This window comes from Garra rufa, chromosome 9, assembly GCF_049309525.1.
Source record: "Garra rufa chromosome 9, GarRuf1.0, whole genome shotgun sequence".
Taxonomy (NCBI): Eukaryota; Metazoa; Chordata; class Actinopteri; order Cypriniformes; family Cyprinidae; genus Garra; species Garra rufa.
Window position 1 is genome coordinate 32,085,350 of NC_133369.1, and position 24,810 is coordinate 32,110,159.

General features: G+C 36.7%; 1 protein-coding gene across 1 annotated transcript in view; it reads left to right on the forward strand.

The window, feature by feature from the left end:
* The first annotated feature begins 130 nt into the window (after window positions 1-130).
* Window positions 131-24,810, forward strand: part of mtbp (MDM2 binding protein) — a 37,967-nt gene continuing 13,287 nt past the window's right edge. Inside the window, exons 1-16 of the mRNA XM_073846568.1 lie at window positions 131-265; window positions 354-434; window positions 527-600; window positions 2,022-2,164; window positions 2,324-2,382; window positions 2,531-2,672; window positions 2,790-2,904; window positions 4,991-5,113; window positions 8,152-8,246; window positions 10,141-10,207; window positions 10,406-10,523; window positions 10,687-10,857; window positions 15,607-15,720; window positions 16,379-16,549; window positions 24,198-24,285; window positions 24,478-24,636. Of these exons, the coding sequence (XP_073702669.1) occupies window positions 202-265; window positions 354-434; window positions 527-600; window positions 2,022-2,164; window positions 2,324-2,382; window positions 2,531-2,672; window positions 2,790-2,904; window positions 4,991-5,113; window positions 8,152-8,246; window positions 10,141-10,207; window positions 10,406-10,523; window positions 10,687-10,857; window positions 15,607-15,720; window positions 16,379-16,549; window positions 24,198-24,285; window positions 24,478-24,636 (1,784 nt within the window). The 5' untranslated portion in view covers window positions 131-201. The remainder of the gene's footprint in view (window positions 266-353; window positions 435-526; window positions 601-2,021; window positions 2,165-2,323; window positions 2,383-2,530; window positions 2,673-2,789; window positions 2,905-4,990; window positions 5,114-8,151; window positions 8,247-10,140; window positions 10,208-10,405; window positions 10,524-10,686; window positions 10,858-15,606; window positions 15,721-16,378; window positions 16,550-24,197; window positions 24,286-24,477; window positions 24,637-24,810) is intronic.

A 24,810-nucleotide genomic window follows, 5' to 3' on the forward strand; every position in this document is an offset into this window, starting at 1 on the left:
TTCAACCCTGTCTTCACGTATTGTTATGTATAAGCGTGTTTTAATGTGTTCCTACTGACTGTATTTTTTGGTAGCACCGTTGCGTCATCTTCGAACGTCCGTGTTGGTTGTAAACGCGCGTAAATTTGTTTTGTACTAGAGTCTGTGTGGTGCTGTTACAAGACAAAACATTAATTTACATGAATACGGCGACGTACAGATATGGACAGATACGTGCTAGTTGTTATAATCAACCTAGAGCCAAAGAAAGAGGGCTCTTTCAATGGTAAGAAGTCGCCATGTATCAATCATTTTCAGAAGTGCTTTGGCTGTCTGTTGCTGTTTTGACATAAACGTTATTGGTTTTATTGCAGGGGTTGATGAAACCAAAAAAGTGTTTGATAACCTCAAGAATATTTCGAATTCGAATTTAACGCGCATTCCTTCATTTCCAGGTAGGTTTATTCCTTATAAACTCATATGCCACTCAATTTTTCATAAGTGTGGGTGTGAAGTTTGACTGTTGTGTTTGTTTAAATCCATTTAGCCTGCTCTTTGAGTGGTAGTCCTGTCCCACAGAGATGGTATTTTGCCATTCAAGCCAGTTATGGTGCAACTCAGGTAATTAACATATTTGCATAACATATTTACATATATTAAATTGATTACAAGTGATACAAACTGTCTGACAAACATAGGTTACGAAGTGATAATGTAGTGTAGTTAAAGGGAGTGCTAGGGGCTCTACTGAAAAGTTTTGAGAAAATGTTTAAAAAGTGTAAAAATAATTTTTATTTTGGCAAATAAATAGATTATAATAATGTAAATAGTAAAATCAGATACTAAATAAGTAATAAAAATTAGATTAAAATAAATAATGAATATGCATCTAACAGTACAGCACTATAGTGAGTAGAAAAATATTTCAACTTAATAGAAACTAAATATGTTGTAAATAATATTTTTAAATTAATATAGTATATAAACAAAATTAGTATAATTGGGTCTTTTTTTTAAATTAGTATAATTGGGTCTTTATACATACGCTACCAGTCAAAAGTTTTTATGTTTTTTGTACTATTTAAAGTAACAACTTTCTATTTGAATATTTTTTAAAATGTAATTTATTTATGTGATCAAAGCTACATTTTCAGCATAATTACTCCAGTCTTCAGTGTCACATGATCCTTCAGAAATCATTCTAATATACTGATTTGCTGTTCAAGAAACATTTTATTATTATTATTATTATCAATATTTAAAACAGTTGAGTACATTTTTTTCAGGATTCTTTGATGAATAGAAAGGCCCAAAAAAATCAGAAATAAAAATCTTTTGTAACTTTATACACTATACCGTTCAAAAGCTTAAAGTTAGTATAATTATTATTATTATTATTATTATTATTATTTTTTTTTTTTTGGAAAGAAACTATAGAAATGAATACTTTTATTTAGCAAGGATGTTTTAAATTGATCAAACGTGACAAAGACATTTATAATGTTACAAAAGAGGTCTGTTTCAGATAAATGCTGTTCTTCTGAACTTTCTATTCTTTGAAGAAACCTGTTTTCAACAATAATAATAATAATAATAGTAATGATGTTTTTTCAGCAGCAAATTAGAATGATATCTGAAATATTATGTGACTGGAGTAATGATGCTAAAATTCAGTTTTGAAATCACAGGAATAAATTACACTTTAAAATGCATTCAAATAGAAAATAGTTTAAATAGTAAAAATATTTAAATAGTAAAATTATTTCAAAATTGTGCTGTTTTTGCTGTATATTGGATCAAATAAATGCAGACTTTGTGAGCAGAAGAGACTTATTTAAAAAACATGAGAAATCTTATTGTTCAAAAACTGTTGACTGGTAGTGTAGTTGCCTTTTATATTTCAGGACTGAAGTAATTTGCATAAGGGTAATGATATTTAGGAGTCTTTGAAATCTAAAAGAATTAAAAAAAAAAAAACCTGCTGTAGTGCATACAATCATCCACACACACTCACACAAACACTCTTTACTGTGTATTTCCAGTGGTGCAGCTCAGAGTGGGAGGAACTCTGTTCCCAGCGAAGTGACATTGAGGAATCAGAGCCGTCTGCTTTAGACAACTGCATCGCTGCCCTTCAGGAGCAAGAGGAACAGAGCGCGCTCACAGAGAACCCGCCCCATGCAGAGTGAGAGATTGTAATTGATACGGTCGCCCCATAATATTTAAAACTGAAGAATTTTTAATTATGGGATTAGTTAATGTCACTCATAAGCTAATTATTGACATGTTTATTTACATTTACTTCCATTTACTTACTTTCCATGATGATTGTCTATCATTATAGACTATTTGAAGAGGCAGCTGAAGGTCTTCATCAGTTAGCAGACAAACTTCCTCCACCAGGTACCATTTTATAACATTTAATGGTTTAGGGGTGTTATAAAGTTATCATAGTAATAGTTTTTGTAATAGTAATTAGTTTTACACAAATTATGTTATCATAGTGTTACTATGGTTGTTTATTGTATTGATGTTTGTTCTTGATTTGCAGGGAAGTCTTTGCTTGATGTGATTGTTGTGTGTGTGGATGAGGAGGTGGGGTTGAAGGATATGTTGCCTGTGATTGGCTCTTTGAAGCACATGAGGGCGTGGCATTCGGCACAGATGATCATGGTCACTGAACACAGTGCAGGGTAAAATCCATTATTCTCCAGTAATGATATCACCGTTCTTTAGATAATATACTCTCCTTATTATTCATGAGTTCTATTATTTATAATTGCCCTGTTTCTCTTGTTTCTGCTATAAAGATGGCAGAAAGCAGCCATGTACCTAGATGCCCGCTTATGTTCTCCATCAGTGATTGACAGCTGTGTGGATGGGAGGGAGATCTGGAGAGGTGGACTTCACATTAGAGAGAAAAAGGTATGTTATACTGATCTGCAGATCCTTTTGTTTACAATTGTGTGATAAAACTAAAATTTATGTTAAAAAAAAAAAATTATGTTAAAAAGTGAAGCATATAATTTTAGAATTGTAAAACTGTTTTGTACAGGCTGTTTGACATTGGTTGGACACACAAATAGTCCCTCCTCAAACTCACGGATCAATGGTTGAGTCAATGTTGAAAATAAACAATGAAAAATATATATATTTTTTTAAATAAAACTAAGTATTGACATTAGATGAAAACCTAAACTTTATTAAAGGATTAGTTCACTTCCAGAATAAAATGAACTGCCTTTAACTAAAAAAATTAGTGTGTACTTTTGTCCTTTCACATTATTGACACACTATTTTCATATTTAACACTGTAAAGCGGCTTCGACACAATTTGTATTGGTAAAAGCACTATATAAATAAAGGTGACTTGACTTGACTTAAAATGTCCTGATAATTTACTTACCCCATGTCATCCAAGATGTTTATGCCTTTCTTTCTTCAGTTGAAAAGAAATTAAGGTTTTTGAGGAAAACATTCCAGGATTTTACTCCTTATGGTGGACTTCAATGGGAACCAATGGGTTGAAGGTCCAAATTTTAGTTTCAGTGCAGATTCAAAGGGCTCTAAACGATCCCAGCTGACGAATAAGTGTCTTATGTAGTGAAACGATGGGTTATTTTCTAGTCTTATTAGTTCTTCGTCTGTGTACTTCGGTTCAAAAAGGTAGGAAAGGGCGCAAAAACCCCATCTCATTTCCCCCTCCAACTTCAAAAGCGTCCACCATCGTTGTTTTACCTTTTTTTGTAAAGGACGTTTCACTTTCTTTGCACTTTCGCTTTGTAAACACTGGGTCGGTACTTCCACCTGTCATGCGTGATCTTTCCAACATTACTATGTAATGCGTAAGGGCGAGCTTGTGCAAGACAAGCATTTGTGGTTAAAGTATAGAAATGTTCGATGTTTGATCGTTTTGCTGTATAAGACCCTTATTCCTTATTCATGTAGAGCCCTTTGAAGCTGTAATTTGGACCTTCAACTCGCAAAACCCTATTAAAGTTCACTATATGGAGAAAAATCCTGGAATGTTTTCCTCAAAAACCTTAATTTCTTTTTGACTGAAGAAAGAAAAACATGAACATCTTTGAAGACATGGGAGTGAGTAAATTATCAGGAAATTTTCATTCTGAAAGTAAATCAAATAAAATTACTAAACTGAAACTGAAATATAAGATAAATATGAAGAATAAAACAAAATTACTACAATGTAAACTCAAAATTTGAACATCAACTTTTTATTAAATACTATAATATATAAATAATACTGTGCACCACAATGTTTACATTTTAATCAACCTAAGAATTGCTTTCTCATAATTGTCTCTAAATTGATCCTGGATTAGAAAACAGTGCTTTAATTACATGTCACCTTTAATGAACAGAACCAAACAATAACTGTAGAATTTCTTCTGTCCAGCAGAGGGCGAACACTTGCAAGCAATGATGTATAAGTGAACAGTAACTCCTACAGATTTTTGAAACTGTAAAGACAAAAATGGAAAGACTTAGTAAGCATGCAGATGTAAAGAAAATAATTTGATTCGGGGAAATTCTGAGCCGGGAAATTTTGCATCTTAGTGGGAATAGAGCTGTTATACAGCAGCATGTGTGCTTTGGTTCAGGAAAGACAGCAGGAACAGTAAAGATCTGAAACAGTAGGTCTTCTGGGACAAAAATGAATTAATAGCATTAATACAGGTAATGAGCCTAATAATGATACAAAGAACATTGTATATCCCTTTACATATTAAAGGGATTGAGTTTGGATCATGGCTGCTCAGAGAACTGGTCAGCATTACTCTGAGAACTGCAGTCTCCATTATCTCATGTTTTTGGAAGTTTTGTTTGACTCAAACTTGAAGAATTTGTCTAATTATGCATGAGCATAAATTAGTTTCTGTCACTCATGTTGTAGAAACAGGACAAGTATTGTGAAGTATAGACCCTTCTGAATGACACTTATAAATCTCTCTTCAGCTCGTTCTGAATGGCTTTCTTGTGTTATTTTCAGTTTGTGTCTGAGCTGAAGTTTGAGGGTTTCTGTTTGAGAGCTCAGAGGAAAAATCACTGGAGTGATACACTGTATCCTCACACAGATCCACAGTGCCACACTGATCATAAACTACAGCATGAGGTGAGCAGATTTATTTACAAATAACAAATTACAAATTACAATTCGTTTTTTTTTTTCATACAAAAATGAAAATGTTTGTATTAGTTTGACACTAAAACACTTCAGGTTTCTGTTAATTGCAATTATAAATAGCATTATATGCCATCATTTGCAAAAGTGTTTATAAATTTATAGTTACCTAGTTAGATTTTTTAAAAATTACTTTTTGATGAAAATGTAAAATAATTAAAAGATCTCATATAAAGCTTTTAATATTAATATCAAGCAATCTTACTCAAGATTGTTTTACACAATGACTAAAATTATCTAGTGCGTTTGTGGCCCTATGAAAGTGGTGCTCCAAAGTTTTATATTGGCTGTTTCTTGCTCTCTTTCTCTGCATCTCTTACACCGTCGTTCTGTCATAAAAGTGAGTGTGGAATGTAATCGTAATGAGTTTTCCGCTCTAGATTAATCACAATGGCAGTAGTGGAGACTTTAGCCCCTCCGACAGAGCCAATTGCACCCCACAGTGTGTTTACACAGGCTCATGCCATACATTCACTGCCTCTATGCTGATTAGTACCATTAATTTTTTTTTCTTTTATGCTCACAGTACTTATGAACTTTATTATTGTTATGGGCACCGTAATCATTGCGAAAATGCTATTCTCCTCCGTATCAGAGTGGGTAAGACATTACCTCCCATCTGCCACCACCACGACTGTATGTCTGATGAGAGATGATGTTCATTCAGAGCTCTTTCAGCTATTTGTTACAAAAGCTGACACTGTAATGTGAAGGATGGAAAGAACACTTTCTAAACATTTTTCCATTTTTTTTTTTTCCAAACCCTCAGATTCCAGATTTTCATATAGTTGTGTCCCTGCCAAACCTTGTAATCTTTTTTTGTAATGCTTTGCTTAAATAGTGCGTTTGCTATATTTATTTAAAACAAATGCAACTTGGTTTGATATTTTGCAGTATAATAAAATAAAATGTTTAGGTGTGTCCAAACGCTTTTAGGATCCTCTGTTAAAATATAGCTATTTTTGACACAAATTTAACAAAAAAATGTTAAATGTTTTATATTATACTGCACTAATGGCAATTTTTTTATAATTAGGGAGTTTTAAGTATAATCTGTTTGCTTACATTACCAGTCAAATCTTTTAACTGTAAGATTTGTAATGCTTTTTAAAGAAGTCTCTTCTGCTCATCAAGCCTACATTTATTTGATCCAAAATACAGCAAAAGCAGTAAAAGAAATTAGATATTTTTACCATTTAAAATAACTGATTTCTATTTGTATACATTTTAAAATGTGATTTATTTCTGTGATTTCAATGCTAAAATTTTCAGCATCATTACTCCAGTCTTCAGTGTCACATGATCCTTCAGAAATCATTCTGATATGCTAATTTGCTGTTCAAGAAACATTTATTATAATAATTATTATCATTATCAGTATTTCAGGCTTCTTTGAAATACTATCCTAATGGCATTTTTTTTTATATAAAAATTAATACTTTTAGCAAAGATGCTTTAAATTAATCAAAAGTGATAAAAAAATACATTTATAATGTTACAAAAGATTTCTATTTCAGGTAAATGCTGTACTTCTAAACTTTCTATTCATCAAAGAAACCTGAAAAAAATCTTCTTGGCTGTTTTCAACTTACTACTACTATTATTATTATTATTATTATTATTATTATTATTATTATTATTATTATTATTATTAATACATGTTTTTGAGCAGCAAATCAGAATATTAGAATGATTTCTGAAGGATCGTGTGACTGGTGTAATGATGCTAAAAATTCAGCTTTGAAATCACAAGAATAAATTACGTTTTAAAACATTTAAATAGAAAAACTGTTATTTTAAATAGTAAAAATATTTCACAATTTTGCTGTTTTTGCTGTACTTTTGATCAAATAAATGCAGGCTTGGTGAGCAGAAGAGACTTCTTAAAAAAAAAAAAAAAAATCTAAAATCTTTTGGCTGGTAGTGTATGTTCAAAATTTCTCGTCTTTATTTTGTGCAAGTCAGCAGTGAAAAAAAGAGTTTCTTTAGCTTTAGTTTAGAGCCTTTGTAGCCGTTTTAGTTTAGATGTAGCCATTTAGTTTAGTTACTTGTTTGTAGCATTTTTAATGTTTCTTCATTCCTCCAACATGTAAATAACTTGAAGCAGCCCTGCCCACTGCAAATATATTTACTATGGTATAAACAGTTTAGCAAAATCCCTGGTCAACACCCTGATTCTCTGATAAACACATGTGAAAATACTGATAAAATTACATGATTTGATTTGACAGACCCTTTTATCTTAATTGTTAACATGATTTTATCATCAGCTTCCTTTCTACCCCATAACACTAAGGGATTTGCAACCGTATTTTTAAGACTACTTAAAATATAGCTTTGAACTAATTTCACCGTGTTGCATCGTACTGGTCTTTTCTGTGGGCCCAGAACTACTGAATAATGGAGCAGATCTCTTCAGATTGACTTCCTCTTTTTCTGCTCGCCTTCTCTTGTATAGAAGCTGAAAGAGCTGATAAAGAGCTGAGAAACGTTGCCAGCTCTCTCTCAGCCTCTCATTTTCCAGCCCAAAAGCTCTGGTTTAGTCCTGTCGGAGCACAAAGCTGATTTTGTTTCAACACTCAGGGGCACAAGCACCCAGCGGCCCCAAAACAGCTTTAACTGTTACTATCCTAATGGCAAATAAACCGTAAAGGGCCGTTTTTGTTTCTTTTCATTTGCCAGCTGCTGTCACAGCCAGTAACACTTTAATCTGTTGGTCACATAACCCTTTGCTTGGTCATCTAATGTTTTTCTTGGGTCCTCTTCCTCCCTTTCTGCTTTTCCTTTGTTTTGAATAATGCATTACTTGACAACCTACAAGCACTAGCAAATGCCAGTATATGAACACTTTTTTTTTTTTTTTACAGTGACTCTACAACTTCCAAAGAAACAAAATGTTAATTTCTCTCTGAACATAAATATTTTTATGACTTTATGAAAACATATATTTGCTTGTTTTTGTGTATTAGGTGTTTCAGTGTTACCAGCCTGTGTTGGAACTGATTCAGCTGGTCAAAGTCAAAGATCTCCCGATTCTTCTCCATTCCAGCGCAGAGTTTGAACTGTATCTTTCCCCAAAAGACAGAAGGCTCCAAAAATGTCTATTAATGCATTTTATCCATAAACATTGGCAGTCTGTTAGAGAATATAACAGTGGTTCTAATTCACATAAAGAGGTGAATATTTATATATTTATTTGAATGAATTTATTTGATACACTGTCGTTCATGTTTTTTTTACGAAGTTTATTATGCTAATGAAGGCTGTATCGTTGAGATCAAAAATACAGAAAAAACTAATTTTGAAAAATATAATTGCAATTTAAAATAAGTTTAATATCTAAATCTATTTTAATATACTTTACAATAGAATTTATTCTTTTGAAGCAAAGCTGAATTTTCAGCGTCATTAATCCAGCCTTTAGTGTCACATGATCATTCAGAAATCATTCCAGTATGCTGATTTATAATAAATGTTGAAAACAGTTGTGTTGCTTAATTTATTGAGACCTGTGATACATTTTTCAGAATTCTTTGTTAAATAAAAAGGTAAAAAGAACAGTGTTCATTCAAAATAGATATTTTGTGTTATAATATATACTACTATTTAATAGTTTGGGATTAACACATTTTTTATTTTTAAGAAATTAATGCTTTTTTCAGCATATATTTATATGTTAAATATATAAGTGATAAGAAATCTTTTTTTAACAACATAAGTTTTTACATTTTAAATAAATGCTGTTCTTTTTAACTTTTTATTCATCAAAGAATAAAAGAAAAAAGTATCACAGATTCCAAAAAACAAATTAAGCAGCACAATTGTTTCCAACATTAATAATGAATCAGCATATTAAAATGATTTCTGAAGGATCGTGTTACACTGAAAACTGTAATGGCTGATCAATTCAGCACTGCGTCACAGAAATAAATTATATTTAAAAGTATATTAAAATAGGAAACCAATATTAGAGGTTGTAATAATATTTCACAATATAATTTTTTTTTTCTGCATTTTTGTTCCAATAAATACAGCCTTGATGAGCCTAAGAGACTTCGTTAAAAAATGTAAATCTTACTGATCCCAAACTTTTAAATGGCAGTGTACGTAATTATTCACCTTTGCAAAGTTTAAGGAAATTACTGTACAGATGCCAGAAAAAAACATAAAAATCTCCTTATATTCATAAATTTGTTTCTTTCAATAAATGCAGATAAAAATGGACATAAATGTGCTGCCTTTTGTATAAATAGCCAATCTTTTTTATTAATATTATTAGAGGTAAGATGGTACTGCATGATTTATACCCTTTGTTTGCTTTATACAGAAGAATTTGGTTGATGTTCTGAAAGCTTTAAAAATTAATGAGGCATACTAATCTGTTTTACATTCATGCATTTGTCAGATCTTTTTATCTGAAGCAACTTCAAAAGTTTGGGGTTAGTAATATATTGTAATACATTGCAACTTATCAAAAGTGGCAGTAAAGACATTAATAATGTTACAAAAGATTTTGATTTCAAATAAATGCTGTTCTTTCGAACTTTGTATTCATGAAAGTATCCTGAAAAGGATAATAAGAAATGTTTCTTGAAATATATTAAAATAGAAGAGGTTTTTTAAATTTTTGTAATCATATTTTACTGTATTACTGTTTTTATGGTAGTTTTAATTACATTAATTCAACCTTGGTAAGCAATTGGCCGCCTTCAAAAACATTTTTAAAATCGGACCAACTCCAAACTTTCGAATTATAGTGTATATGAATGTATTTGCAACTGTATTCAGGCACTCTACCATTTACTAACTGTACCAGGTTTCTCTCAGTGTCACACGGTGAACTCTGCACTCAGAGCTAATGATTGTTGAGATGGCATGTTCCTTATGACTGTTTTTACTGTAAACTGCACTGTCATTTTCCTCTGTGTATTGTTTCACACCTTAACATTCTTCTACAGTGGTTTGACTTCCAAATCTGTCAAAGCCAAGCTACTCTTGGACCAACTTTGCACATTGCATGGAGAGGTAACGTGATCATCACCAATCAAATCAAATCAGAAGTTGTCTTCTGGCCAGATATACACCCTCCCCCACTGAGATTCACCCAAAGCTGTCAAAGTCCTCTGCGACTGATAGTCGGAAATTGATAACTTGCATCCAACAACATATTTCCCAGAGCTGGAACACTAGGGCGACAATGACAAAAAGTGTTTCCTTTTGCAGGTGGGAGCTTTGTTTTCTCTGTCCTGTGTGATAAGCACTGAGACTTTCCCAGCAGCCTCCCAGCTCAGCTCCTGCAAATGGAGAGACTTCATGTCTAACCGTCCCAAGGACGTACCTGGTATGAGCCGCGTTTAATAAAGCAGCTTTGCTCTAAAGACTGTTAATATGTATAATTGTACCATGTGCCCACATCATGCGTTGGAAAATTATATGCTGACATTCGTACTCTGAAGTTATTTCTGTGTGTTTGCTAGTGTGCTATTAACTCTTCATCCTTGCAGTGCCTGATGTGGAGGTAAAAGGTGAAAGAGGCCAATACCTCTTCTTGGTGCAGGGGGCGGAGTCAGGAATCTGCACTGCTCGAATGATACACACAGCCAATCTGATCAATGGAGCCGCTGCCCTGGCAACACTTAATGCACTCATCAGGGAAAAAGTTCCACCTTCTTCAGGTATGAACACCAATGCACAGTTGATGGCGGCATGAATATGCACAGATGCAACAGTACGCCTAGAGCTGGATATTTGAGTCATAAATCAGTGTGTATGTTGGATTGAGAGGACTAATACAGTTCTTCTAAAGTAAGTTGGACCCTGGGGCGTCCCAGAACTGCATTTATTAGAGTCAGATTAAACTCATACAACAGTCTCATCGATCACAGCAGTAGCTGAGGCCACCTGGATGTCGCCAAGATGACAGAGGAGATAATATACTCCACTAAGACCAAAACTGCACAGTCCTGAGCTTCAAAAATGTAGAATGCATAACTTTTCTGAAATAATTTTAATTTAAAACACTGAATTGAAAATACAGTAGCATAGTCTCAGACTTGTAGCCACGTTTTCCTTGTAAACTAGGGCTGTCAGTCAATTAAATTTTATTATCTAATTACATGATGTGTTGATTAATTAATCGCAAATTAAATTTTGCTGTGAAATTACCCACAAAAGATTATTTTAAGCCATTATTGTGTTAAATGAGAAAGTATCAGGTAGACATTGCAAATAGTAGCTTTAGAGAGAAATATTTGATTTGATTCAACATAAAATTTATTACACACAAACATTTAGGCTACAACATAAACTGATATAACACAATATTGACTTCTTTTTTTACTGAACTGTTGTATAAAATCACATTTAAACCTGATATTCGTGACAAAACAGCACTCGTGTGATAGGCCTATTGCTCTCACTGCTCATGTGATATCCTTTATCATATAAATATGAAGCAAAAACACATACAGGGACATTTTTACCCCAATATCTTGAATTTTAAGAGCATAACTGTATTTATGGAGTTCTTACCCTGTATCATATTTGTCATCAGTCAGTTGTATTAAATGTAAGATGATGTACAGGTCTGGGGGCGGGGCCAGTGCATTAACTGCGTTAAAATATGTTAATTGCATTGTTTTTCATAACTAATTAATTAAGTTAAGCTTCAGACTTCATAAGGTTAAATGTTTCAAATCCATACTTTGTCGACAGAGCAAGGACATTTAGTCTTGGACAAACTTCCAACGAAACAAACTCTAGAACACGATAAGCATGTAGGACATGCCTTTTTTTCTTCTACAAGATATGTTTCTCTTGCTTTTTCCTGCTTTCCTTTTTTGCAGTATAATCACATTTGAAAGGAACACTCTTTTGGCTATTTCAAAGTATCGTTTCTTGACTTGGCTTGTCTTCTCATTGATTAACATCTGTTTGTTACTCCTGTAATCAGGTGGTTTGTGGTTCACTACCACTCTTAATAGCTCTTTGTACAGCGAGAGTGGCTGTATTGAAGCCCACCGTTGGAGATCTTTGTTGGAGTAAATTACTGCTCTTGAGATCAGAGAATGCGTGGGTTTACTCAGAGCCTCCCGTTGAGCGCAGAAGGTTGTGCCAGATCCATAACTCAACCTCGATAGCTCAAGACATAAACAAGCAACAATTGTTCGGCATTAGTAACTACTTGTTAGTCCAAACAATGGACCAAAAAAAATGTTCATGTTCATCTCATACAAGTGCTTTTCTGAGAAGCTGCATTGTGAGGATCACTCCAGGATACCCCTTATGTGTCTGCTCTTTCAGAATGGATTCTGAAGAGATGCTTGGTACCTGGGAGTTTTCTGTTAGCAGCTTTCCACAAGCCAGTCAAATTAAATTGCCATCCTTTTTTTATTATTTTACTTTTAATATACTGTTAACCCTCTGGGCCTCCTCATTAAGGGGTCACACTTGGCTCCCTCGTGGTCAAAAGTGACCGAAGCCTTAAAAAGTAACTTTTTTTTTTCTTCAGGAAAATCAATTAAATACATTTTTGTTCAATAATATTTTGTAATTATTATTTAGAATTTTGAGCATTTTTTATGAATCTATGCAATATTTATACAGTTTTAATGAGCAATTTTTTCCCACTAGAATTATATTTTATATTATTTTTTTAATTTAATTATGTATTTATTATTTTTCAATAAATATAACATTTCACATTAAAATAGAGTAAAAGCATTTAAAATCCATTTTTTAAGTGAAAATTGCACCATCTAGTGGCATAAAAAATAAAAACTTGTGTAATGCCATGTAAACTCCTGTATCTCCCTATACACATATACAGGGGCTTTGGGATTCCTATTGTTTTTTTTGTTTTTTTTTACTGTTTCTTCATTTTAATAGGCTTTGCATTTAGAAATATATTCAGACATTCTAAAAGATTACTTTTGGCAAGGTTTAGATTTTTTTTGATTGGATAAATATCAGGTTTTGCATTTTTCTGCTTATTTCTGTGTGTCTGTGTGTGTGTCTGTGTGTGTGTGCGCGTGTGTGTGTGCGCGTGTGTGTCAGTTCTGTACTTTTGTTATTTTAGAGTGTCAGTCCTTGCTTGCTGAACACTTCTTTTCAGCACAGTGGCTGATTTGTAGCTTGTATTACCAAAAGATTATCTGAATTATCACATTTTTTCATATTTCCCATTCATTTCCTATGTCGGTCATTTTTGACCGCGAAGGAGCCAAGTGTGACTTTTTTTTTTATCCTTTAACATATCCGAATCATGTCACTGACTTTTTTTTTTTTGTACTCGCATAGCTAATGCAACAAAAGTCACCAAGTGTCATCTCATTCTGATGAAGCTATGATTTTTAAAAATTCAAAACATAAAATTTTTCGGTCAAAAATGACCGAAGAGGCCCAGAGGGTTAAGCATATTAGAATGCTAATGAAAGTATTTCAACAATTTAACAAACATTTTACCTTTTCACAAATTCTGTCTTTTTAAAAAAAATTCTCAAATATATAATTTGCAGCCCCTGTCCTGTGATAGGTTTTTAAGTTGGAGATGTAATTTTGAGGTCTATAGAGAGGGCCCTAAGATTTCCACGATGTGGTAAACGTGAACTGAATTGTGGAATCCAGTCATGATTATGGACTTTACTGTATAACGTGAAATGTCAAGGTATTTGCCAAATTTTGGATGAATAAATTAAACTTAGGTCTGTACGCTTAAATCAAAATGTGATATGGACAAGTGTCTGTGGATATTAAGTCTCGAAATACTATTTAAATATAAATCTTGTGTGTCTCTGTGTGAATGAATGGCACAGACGCGCAATTTCGTTTACTACACACACTGAAGCGCACATGACGCGCGTGGTGTTTTCTGCCTTTTCCACCTCAGTATATAAGTACTGGACGCAAACATAATCTCTAGAACTGCTCTGAGAGTCACTTCATGAGCATTTTACCATTTGTTTTGAGAAACTATTGTCATATCATATACAAACAGAAACTTAAAGGTCTTCACAGCAGACTGTCAAAATAAAAGTTTGGCTTAACTTGAAGAAACTATGACAGAAATATGTGACTGCAAAACCAGTCATATGGGTCAATTGTTTGAAACTGAAATTCATTCATGCTACATAAATGAGCTTTTCATTGATGTATGGTTTGTTAGGATATGATTATATTTGGCAGAGATACAACTATTTGAAAATCTGGAATCTGAGGGTGCAAAAAAAAAAAAAGAGAGAAAATTGCCTTTAAAGTTGTCCAAATAAGTTCTTAGCAATGCATATTACTAATCAAAAATTAAGGTTTGATATATTTACGGAAGGACATTTACAAAATATCTCCATGGAACATGGTCTTTACTTAATGATTTTTGGCATAAACTAAAAATGTTTTATTTTGACCCATACAGTGTATTTTTGGCTATTGCTACAAATATACCCGTGCTACTTAAGACTGGTTTTGTGGTCCAGGGTCACATATATTACTTAGTGTAATGATAGAACTACTATTAGTAATAAAGTTTTTATAAAAAAATTTTTTTAGCGAATATTTATCTTGAAAATGTAAATGCACAACAAAACAAAACGTATAATAAAATAAATAAAATAATAATAGTTATTTTAAATATAAAAATCTATTATTTAGAGATTCTTTTAATTATTAAAATGTAATTAATTTAAATCAAATTGAATAGAGAAATTTAATTAAAATCTGAGAAAAATAAAGTCTTTCATAGTGCCTTAAAAATTCAATCTTTGTTAAACTTTGAATAAATTGCTGTTAAATTGTCTAAGTTTCATTATTTCAATTAATTAGACATGCTTTTTCATGTCATGCCACAACATAACTAATTAAAGATATATTTTGTAAATATCAGTTTTGTCTAAACCAACCGTGACTGTAATGAGCGACAGGTTTTTTTTTGTAGATTGCTGTGTTTCCATATCTGCTGTGTCACGGTCAGTTGCCTTACCCGCAGCAAATGTGAATTTAAATAATCAAATGCCTTTTGATTGGCTGTGATTGTGTCAGGCCTTACAGCAATTTTGTATCCAGTGTGAACATGCAAATGCTTGTCACTGGAAACTTTTTCGATGGTTATAAAATTGTTAATATGCTTTAGTGGTTTTAAAGATTAGGCCATGCATGCATGCATACTTCCATTTTAACTTTCTTGAATTTAGTTTTACTTTTTGATCTTGCTTAAGTGTCATAATTATATGGCACTTCTTAATGGTGTGCATGTAAGAGCGTTAGTGTAACCAAACCAAAGCTTGTACCATAAAATATGGTGTGAGAAACTTTAGATTTGACATTTTGGGCAGACTTCTCTTGTGGTACTTTACTTTAGACGTGATTAACACCTCTCAACTCACTCCTTTTGCATTCTCAGACTCTCATTCTCTTCTCTTCTTTCTCCCCAGGGAGCAGCACTGCTGACTGGCTGCGGTCCCTGCCGTGTCTCCGTGGAGAGCAGCTCTTGCAAAGGGAGAGAAAGCTGGCCAAGGTGCAGACTCTGGTCCTCAAGGAATGCTGCCGTAAGTGTTTCCCAGGCAACGGAAAATCTTTCACCAGGACCTCTAAGTATTCACACGCTGTGCTTCAGTCACCCCAGAGCAGCACATTTCTAATCATATTCCTCCAGTCCCACATTCTCAGTCTCACGTGAGCGCTTTTTGAAAATTAAGATCTCTTTTGTGCAGTAAACAATAGAGCTTTTGTCAGGCCCTCAACGCCTACTGTGTTAACACAGGTTTATGATGCATGATAGACTATATGATTGATAGATTAATTGTGGTATGTAAGAGCACTGCAGGCTTGTAGACAATAATTTCAGGTTAGTTTCTGAGGCTGTATCGTTTGAAATAATTTCTTTGCAGACTTGGTATACAGAGTAAATTGTATATACACTGGATTATTAGAGAAGATGATTAAAGAACTAGTGTGATCATGCTCAATTTTATCCTTTAATAACTTAGGTACTTAAACTCAGGTTGCTCAAGGGAGGATGTTATTGTAATAACTGATTTGTAAACATCTAAATGATTAATTATACAGCTGTGCTAAGTTTCATTAGTGTTTCTTACAAGAAAATGAATTGCAACATGAAACAGACAGATAAAAGATGTAACGGATTGATTTGAAAAGGGTAGTATGATTAATGAGAGGCATTTAATGCATTTTATCTGTGGCTAGGGCGACGAGAGGAGGCCCAGAAGTCTGCCGCCATTCCCGTAAATGAACTGAAGGCTCTACTGAATCTGGCCAGAGAGCAGTACCTTCAGATGCACAACTCCACACTGCCTAGAGTGTCTGAACGCATGTGCCTGGAGAAGGACAACCAGACTTCCTCTTCAAACTCCAGTGGTGAGGAGTACTTTAATACAGTGCAGTTTGTTTTAGGGATACATCATTTGTAATCGTTTTGATGGATAGTGATAATTATTGCATTATGATACGTTTGTAATGTTATACATCATATTGATTACTGCTCATATTTTTGTTATAATCAAATACAGTTTAGACTAGTGCTTCTAGAATGGTTTTGCTTCATTACCCAGTAGGGATGTAACAATACCTAAATCTCACAATTATTGTGATATTTAAAAAAATAAAGACAAATTTGGAAAAAAAGGACTTAGAAATTCTTCTATCTAATACACTTTGACAGTTCAAAATTAAGAGCTTTAACCTATGTTCTTAAAAAAAAGGAAAACTCAGAAATAAGTCAGTGAATTGACTTGTACCTAAACTTTAAAGGGGGCTCAACCCTCTTTTTATTTGATATACACTGTCTCAGTCTAAATTACATTCACACTGGTGTTATAGGAAGCCAAACAAATTAGAATATAATAATAATAATAACAATTTTATATTATTGCTATTCCAATGACAATAATAGCCATGTATTGTAAAACAATTGCACAGTAAAACAAATGAAAATAAATACTTTATAGATCTATTATTTTTGCTACACTACAGTAGGGAAATTACAATACTTCTTTCCTAATTTCTACACTTAAAAAGATATATTTTGAATTTGGACTGCAATAATGTTACCCATTTGAACTGCTTGTTGTCAGCAATTCAGATAAAATGCATTATTTGCACGTACTGCACTTTTATGCTTTTATTTTGATGGAAAACCCCAGCCTTTGAAAACAGGCTTTAAAAAAAAAAACGTCTCACTACAAATCTAGTGAAATACTGTAATCATCTAAAAAAAAAAAAAAGCATAACTGGTCGTTGTGTTCCCAAACATGCACTAAAATCACAGACCTTTTATCTTAGAATAAGAAATTTAAATATATTTAAAAAACTAAATTTTTTGCCCGGAAGAGCTATCGGTTCATACCGTCATGTGATTACGATAATATTGAGAAAGTTTTTCTATTGCGATACCACAATATTGATAATACTGTTATATCCCTATTACCCAGGTTGGTATGTTAAATAGTGAGCCAACACAATTCCAATTTGTTCATTGCACAAAAATTAACAAAAATGCTAAAAAGCCACTTGGTTTAAAATAGAATTTTGAGTGCTTCATACATCTCCACACTGTTGTAATGCCATATGAAATTTGTTTTATTTTTTTCAAATTCATTTTTTTTCAGGTTTAATTTTTCTGAATTCCCTTTTTTTTGTTGTTGTTGTTTTTAAAATTTTAAGTTTTAATGATTAAATGAAAAAAATATTAATCAAGAAACTTACACAATTTAAAAGCATTTATTAAACCAATTTAAATAATAATTTATTAACAAAAATTTAATTTTAAGACCCTGTATTCCTAAATTCTGTTTTATTTTGACCAAATTCTGTGTTCCCTTTTGAAAGCTACAGTCGATGCTGCGCTGCTAAGCGCATTGGGAACGTCTTTAGAAGTGACCAGCTGTGAATATTGTATGTAAAACGTCAATATAATTGACTAAACGGCATTATAGCCTCGATTGGTGACGTCACCGGAGCGCACGCGCACGAGGCTATAAATAGATGAGCCACAGGTGCATCGTCAGGTCTTTTGTCTTCAGAGATCACTCTGTGTGTTGTGTGCGTCGGAAAACTCTCTCTCTTACTCATCCTTGATTTTGTTAGGAGTTAGTTTGACTAAGCAGAACGCAGAAACGTCACTCTTTTTCTCACTTTTCTCTCTTCTTATTTTAAGAGTTTAAAAAGAAGGAAAAGAGCATCATGAGTCAACAAGCAGGTAAGCGTTGTGTTCCTCCATGCTCGCGTCCCATGACCGAGATGGATACACACGATTATTGCTTTGTTTGTTTGGGGGAACAGCACGCGGTCATGGCGATAGAGAAGGGCGGGTGTGAGCATTGCGACCTGTTAACTGTCAAGATGCTTCGCACTCGTCTTAATTATTTCCAGTCCGCACCTGCATTGCAATCGTGGGGCTCTCGCATGGATTTGCTTGACGAGCAAGAGACGGGTTCGTCCTTTTCGCTTGCTGCGTCACCAAATCCTGACATTCCTTCTCGTGATCTCGAAGCGCGCTTCGGTGCTTCTTCGGTTCACGGAGGGGATGACATATCTCTTGGTTCATCAGATCGCGAGCCGCCAGCCTCTGAGCGTTCTTCTCGCGATAGAAAATCTGTTGAGGAATTGCTGGAGGTGATCACTCGCGCTGTGGACAGGTTGCAGCTTGACTGGCCAGATGAACAAGAGACCCCCAAACGTAGCAAGCTTGAGGATAGGTTTCTGTCCGGTGGCAGAGGGGAGAAGAAACAAAAACCTCTCCCCTTTTTCGAGGACCTCCATGACGAGCTGTCCAAGTCATGGAGTAAACCATATACCTCTCGTGTCTTTGTGCCATCGACGTCGACATTCTCGGCTATCGTGGGTGCGAAGTCACGAGGATATATGGAGATGCCTCGGGTCGAAGAGACGCTCGCGAGCTATCTCTCACCCGAATCAGCATCGTCTTTAAAGAAACCTACCCTCCCCACTAAACCGTGTAGAACAACTTCGGCTTCGGTGGGAAAAGCTTATCAGGCTGCAGGTCAGGCTGGTGCTGCGCTGCACACAATGGCTGTGTTACAGGCATACCAGGCTGATCTGTTGAAGGATTTGAGTGCGGGCAGTACAATCGACGATGAAGCTTTCTCTGAGCTTCGTCGAGCCACAGATCTGTCTCTCCGTGCGACCAAGCAAACGGCTCGTGCCATCGGCCGCTCTATGAGCGCTTTAGTCAGCACGGAGAGACATCTATGGTTGAATCTGACAGGAATAAAAGAAAAGGATCGCGTGTTCCTGTTAGATGCCCCCGTTTCTCCCTCTGGACTATTTGGAGACTCGGTTAACACCGTTGTCGAAAGATATAAAGAGGTAAAGAAACACGAGGAAGCGTTTGTTCAGTTTCTTCCTCGCCGCACTCAAGGGGAGGGGCCGTCTGCCACCCAGCCCCGTCCCGGTCCTTCAACATCCAGGGAGGTCAAAAAGCAGAGCGTGGCTCAGCGTGCTCCCCCTCGTAAAGATTGGGGACAGGCTCGCCGCGCTCAACAACCTCCTAAGCCAGATCTCAGGACTATTATCAACAAAAAGAGAAAGTCCTGATGGTCTGGCGCCCAATCTAGTGGGGGTAGCCCTCCGCGGGATGGGGCGCGTTCAACATTTAAAACTCGCCTCTCCCCGATACCCTCACGAAACCTCTCCATCCCCGCCACTTCTCGTGCCTCGGGGGGCAGCGGTTTCCAGAGAAATGTTAGATGTTCCGTCGTTTTCGGCTGTCATTCCGGACGCGGGACATCTAACATCCCCTCAAAAGGAAGTAGTAAAATTAATACCACTCTCAGAGAGTCTGGCAGCGTGGAAACTTCTGCCAGGCATCTCAGAGTGGGTATTAAGCACAGTACAGATAGGATACAGAATCCAGTTCAGTCGTCGTCCTCCGCGTTTCAACGGCGTGGTTTACACTTCCGTGAAACCGGAGCTGATGCACGTACTGTCACAAGAGCTGAAAACTCTTCTGAGCAAGGAGGCCATAGAACATGTTCCTCTTCCAGAAAGAGAGTCAGGCTATTACAGCAGATACTTCCTGGTTCCCAAGAAGGATGGGGGGTTGCGTCCAATCTTAGATCTTCGAGGCTTAAACCGTTCAGTCAAAGCACTCAAGTTCAAGATGTTAACTGTCAAGATGGTCGTGACGCAGATTCAACATTACGATTGGTTCGTCACGATCGATCTAAAAGACGCATATTTTCACATACAAATATTGCCACAACACAGGAAATTCCTGAGGTTCGCTTTAGGGGGCGAAGCGTACCAGTTTCGAGTTCTTCCATTCGGCCTAGCTTTGTCACCCCGCACATACACAAAATGCATGGATGCAGCACTGGCTCCATTACGACTCCAGGGCATTCGCATTTTGAACTACATCGACGACTGGTTAATACTGGCACAATCGCGAGAGTTGGCGCTTCAACATAGAAACATCGTGTTGGCTCATTTAGTTTCTCTAGGGTTGAGACTCAACACCAACAAAAGTGTTCTTTCTCCTGCCCAGAGAACGACTTATCTCGGTATCGTTTGGGATTCGATCACGATGCGGGCACAGCTGTCTCCCGCTCGAATCGAGACCATTCGGCAGACAATGAGCAAAGTCAAGCTAGGTCAAAACCGTACTGTTCTTCAGTACCAAAAAATGTTAGGCTTCATGGCTTCAGCATCCACGGTGATTCCTTTGGGGCTGTTGCACATGAGACCGTTTCAGTTGTGGCTAAAGGCCAGAGGATTTCATCCAAGAGCCAATCCTCAAAGGCAAATAAAAGTGACGCGCCGCGGGCTTCGTACACTAACTCTGTGGTTCAGACCCCGGTTCCTTACCTTGGGTCCCACTCTAGGGGCGCCCTGTCGTCGCAAACTGCTAACGACGGACGCCTCCCTGACGGGCTGGGGAGCGGTCTTACATGGTCGTCCAGCTCAAGGGGAATGGGAGGGTCATCAGCTCGATTGGCACATCAATTGCCTCGAGTTGATGGCTGTATTTCTGGCTCTGAAATACTTTCTCCATCAGTTGAGGGGCTGTCATGTCTTAGTGCGGGTGGACAATACAGCAGCAGTCTCTTATATAAATCACCAGGGAGGTCTGCGCTCACGCAATCTGAACAGATTAGCGAGGCAGATTTTTCTCTGGGCCCAAGGAAAGTTCCTGTCACTCAAGGCAGTTTACATTCCAGGGCACTTGAATGTGGGAGCAGACTTACTGTCCAGACAGACATTACCGATGGGCGAGTGGAAACTCCACCCGGAAGTAGTGAATCTGATATGGACCAGATTTTATCAGGCGGAAGTGGACCTCTTCGCCTCTATACAGACAGCGCAATGTCCCCTTTACTTCTCTCTGAGTCACCCAGCTCCGTTGGGTCTGGATGCGATGGCGCACTCATGGCCCAATATGCGCCTGTATGCGTTTCCTCCAGTCTCTCTGCTCCCGGGGGTTCTAGCCAGAGTTCGCCAGCAAGGTTCTTGCCTCTTATTGATAGCGCCGCGTTGGCCGAACAGAGTATGGTTCTCGGAGATAATATCTCTCCTCGACGGCTCGCCTTGGGCGATTCCGGAGAGGAGGGACCTTCTATCGCAGGCAGGGGGAACGATATTCCATCCCAGGCCCAACCTGTGGAATCTTCACGTTTGGCCCCTGAGGGGAACCAACTGAGGGACACAGGGCTTTCACCTGCCGTTATTGAGACCATCCTAAGTGCTAGGGCTCCCTCCACTAGGAGGATTTATGCCGTTAAATGGGGTATTTTTGAAAGGTGGTGTGCTGCACACAATGTAGATCCAGTTAACTGCCAGATTGCTTCAGTGTTGGACTTCATGCAAGAGAAATAATCATCAGGCATTTGCCCCGCTACTCTTAGGGTATATGTGGCCGCTCTTTCGGCTTGCCACACCCTAATTGATGGGGAACCGCTTGGGAGGCACCCTCTGCTCTCCCGCTTCCTTCGTGGGGCCAGGAGACTGAGGCCTCCAGTCAAAACCAAGATCCCTTCTTGGGACTTAGCAATAGTCCTTGAGGGTCTGGTTGAAACCCCGTTTGAACCTTTAGAATCAGCGTCTGACAAACTTCTGACTCTTAAAATGGTTTTTCTAATGGCAATAACTTCCTTAAAAAGAATTGGGGATATGCAGGCTCTGTCTATCGCGCCATCCTGCTTAGACTTTGCCCCAGGATTGGTGAAAGTGATTTTGCATCCTCATCCTGATTATCTGCCCAAGGTGCCATTCTCGGCTGTACATCCGGTCATTTTAGAAGCCTTCTGTCCTCCACCGTTCACAACGCCGGAGCAGGAGAATTCTCATAGACTGTGTCCAGTCCGCGCTCTTCAGGCTTACATCCACCGCACTAGCCAGTGGCGTAAGTCGGAGCAACTCTTCGTCTGTTATGGCCCCCATAACAGAGGAGCAGCTGCCACCAAGCAGACCATCTCTCATTGGGTCAGGGATGCTATAGCTCTTGCCTATGAGGCGCGCGGTCAAGCTTCGCCTATAGGCCTTAGGGCTCACTCCACCAGGGGGGTCGCCTCGTCCAATGCGTTGGCAAGGGGTGCTCCCCTACAACAACTTTGTGATGCGGCAGGCTGGTCCTCTCCGCACACATTCATAAGATTTTATAGCTTGGATGTTCATGCCACTCCGGGCTCTCACGTCCTTGAGTCGACATCACAAGCTAATGTCTAGGTCTTCCTGCGTTCTTGTGAAACACACCTGCACAACCGTAGGAGTCCAGACATATTCAAGCACGGCGGCGTGGGTATTCTCGTTCCCAATGCGCTTAGCAGCGCAGCATCGACTGTAGCTTTCAAAAGGGAACAATCTCAGGTTACTTGACTGTAACCTTGTTCCCTGAGAAAGCGGAACGAGATGCTGCGCTACTTTGCCGTGCTGAAGATGTCCCAGGACTGCTCTTCAGACAAAATATCCTGACGATGCACCTGTGGCTCATCTATTTATAGCCTCGTGCGCGTGCGCTCCGGTGACGTCACCAATCGAGGCTATAATGCCGTTTAGTCAATTATATTGACGTTTTACATACAATATTCACAGCTGGTCACTTCTAAAGACGTTCCCAATGCGCTTAGCAGCGCAGCATCTCGTTCCGCTTTCTCAGGGAACAAGGTTACAGTCAAGTAACCTGAGATTGTTTTACATTTAATTTTCTGTATTCCATTTTAATGGTTTTATTAAATATTTAATAATCAAAAGCATCTCTAATTAATGGATTTTATAAAACAATTAATTTATTGTTATTTTCTTTCTTTCTTTCTTTCTTTCTTTCTTTCTTTCTTTCTTTCTTTCTTTCTTTCTTTTTAGAAATACTGTTTTGTGTTTTAAAATTTTTCTGGTAAATAAATTCTGGTAAATATTTTCTTTTGGTAAATATTCCTTAATAATGTTTTTTAAATAATTTTAGTAGTAGTAGTAGTATTACATTACGTAATATATTTATGTCACAATTTCTTCAAGTTAAACCAAACTTTTATTTTGACGGGTTGCTGTGAAGACCTTTAAGTTTCTGTTTGTATATGATATGATGGTAAAGTGCTCATGAAGTGACTTTCAGAGCAGTTCTAGAGATCTACTAGTGACCTACTTTTGATTATTCATCCAAAATTTGACATTCCTTGACATTCCACGTTATATAGTAAATTCCATTTTTATGACTGTATTCTGCGATTCCATTTGCGCTTTCCCCATTGCGGAAATCATAAGGCCCTACTATTGTCAATAGACCAATATTTTGCACTTTAATACATAGAACAAACCCTATGCCAAATGTTGTATTAGTAATATATGGTATTAAGCCAAATGAGAGGTAAATATGTGAGAGGTAAAGTATTGGAAAGTTTGATTAGAAACACTTTTTTGCCTGTGTGAATGCAAGATATAGTAGGCCCTATTTGAGTATAAGCCAATATATTTGCATCCTTAGTGTAGTGAACATATAGTGTTCCAAATTATTAAGATGAACTTTTATTTACTCAACCTGTTGCTCTTTCCAAAGGTGTGAAACGTTGTGCTCGCACAGAATGGCCAGAGAGAAGCGTCCTACAAAACTATGAGAACATACAGAGAGCCAGACAAAGATCTAGGTAAACCATCTGGTAGCGTATCACCTTATCTGAAAACTAATTACAATGTCTGAAACCTTCAGTTATTGTCTATGAGGGCTTAATGAGTCTCAAAACAGTGCATCAGATGGGAAATAGCTTGTGCATTGCTTCAGTGCTTAGAATAGTAAATTTGTGGTTGGTTGGATGAATAAATTTCAGTGTCATCCACAGGTGCAGGCTGTTCAGCAGTGGTTCCTCTGAGAGTCTGATGGGGCCTAAAGATAGCCAGAGGGGAAGTTCTACACTGCTGGATGCCAGAGAACTGCTCAAACACTTCACCCCTGATGGACTGCCTAGCGGGGAACTACAGCCGCTGCCAGTGCTTAGAGGGTTGGTCATATACACAGTGTCTGACATGATGTCTCTTAATGACTTTTTCTCTCTAGCTTATTAAAACCGCAATTCAAGTCCCTCAAGACAACGAGGGAGCGTGTGTGTACATGGTAGAAAGTTTTAAAACATCATTCAAGTTTTACAACTTTTTTTTACTACTTACAACTTTCT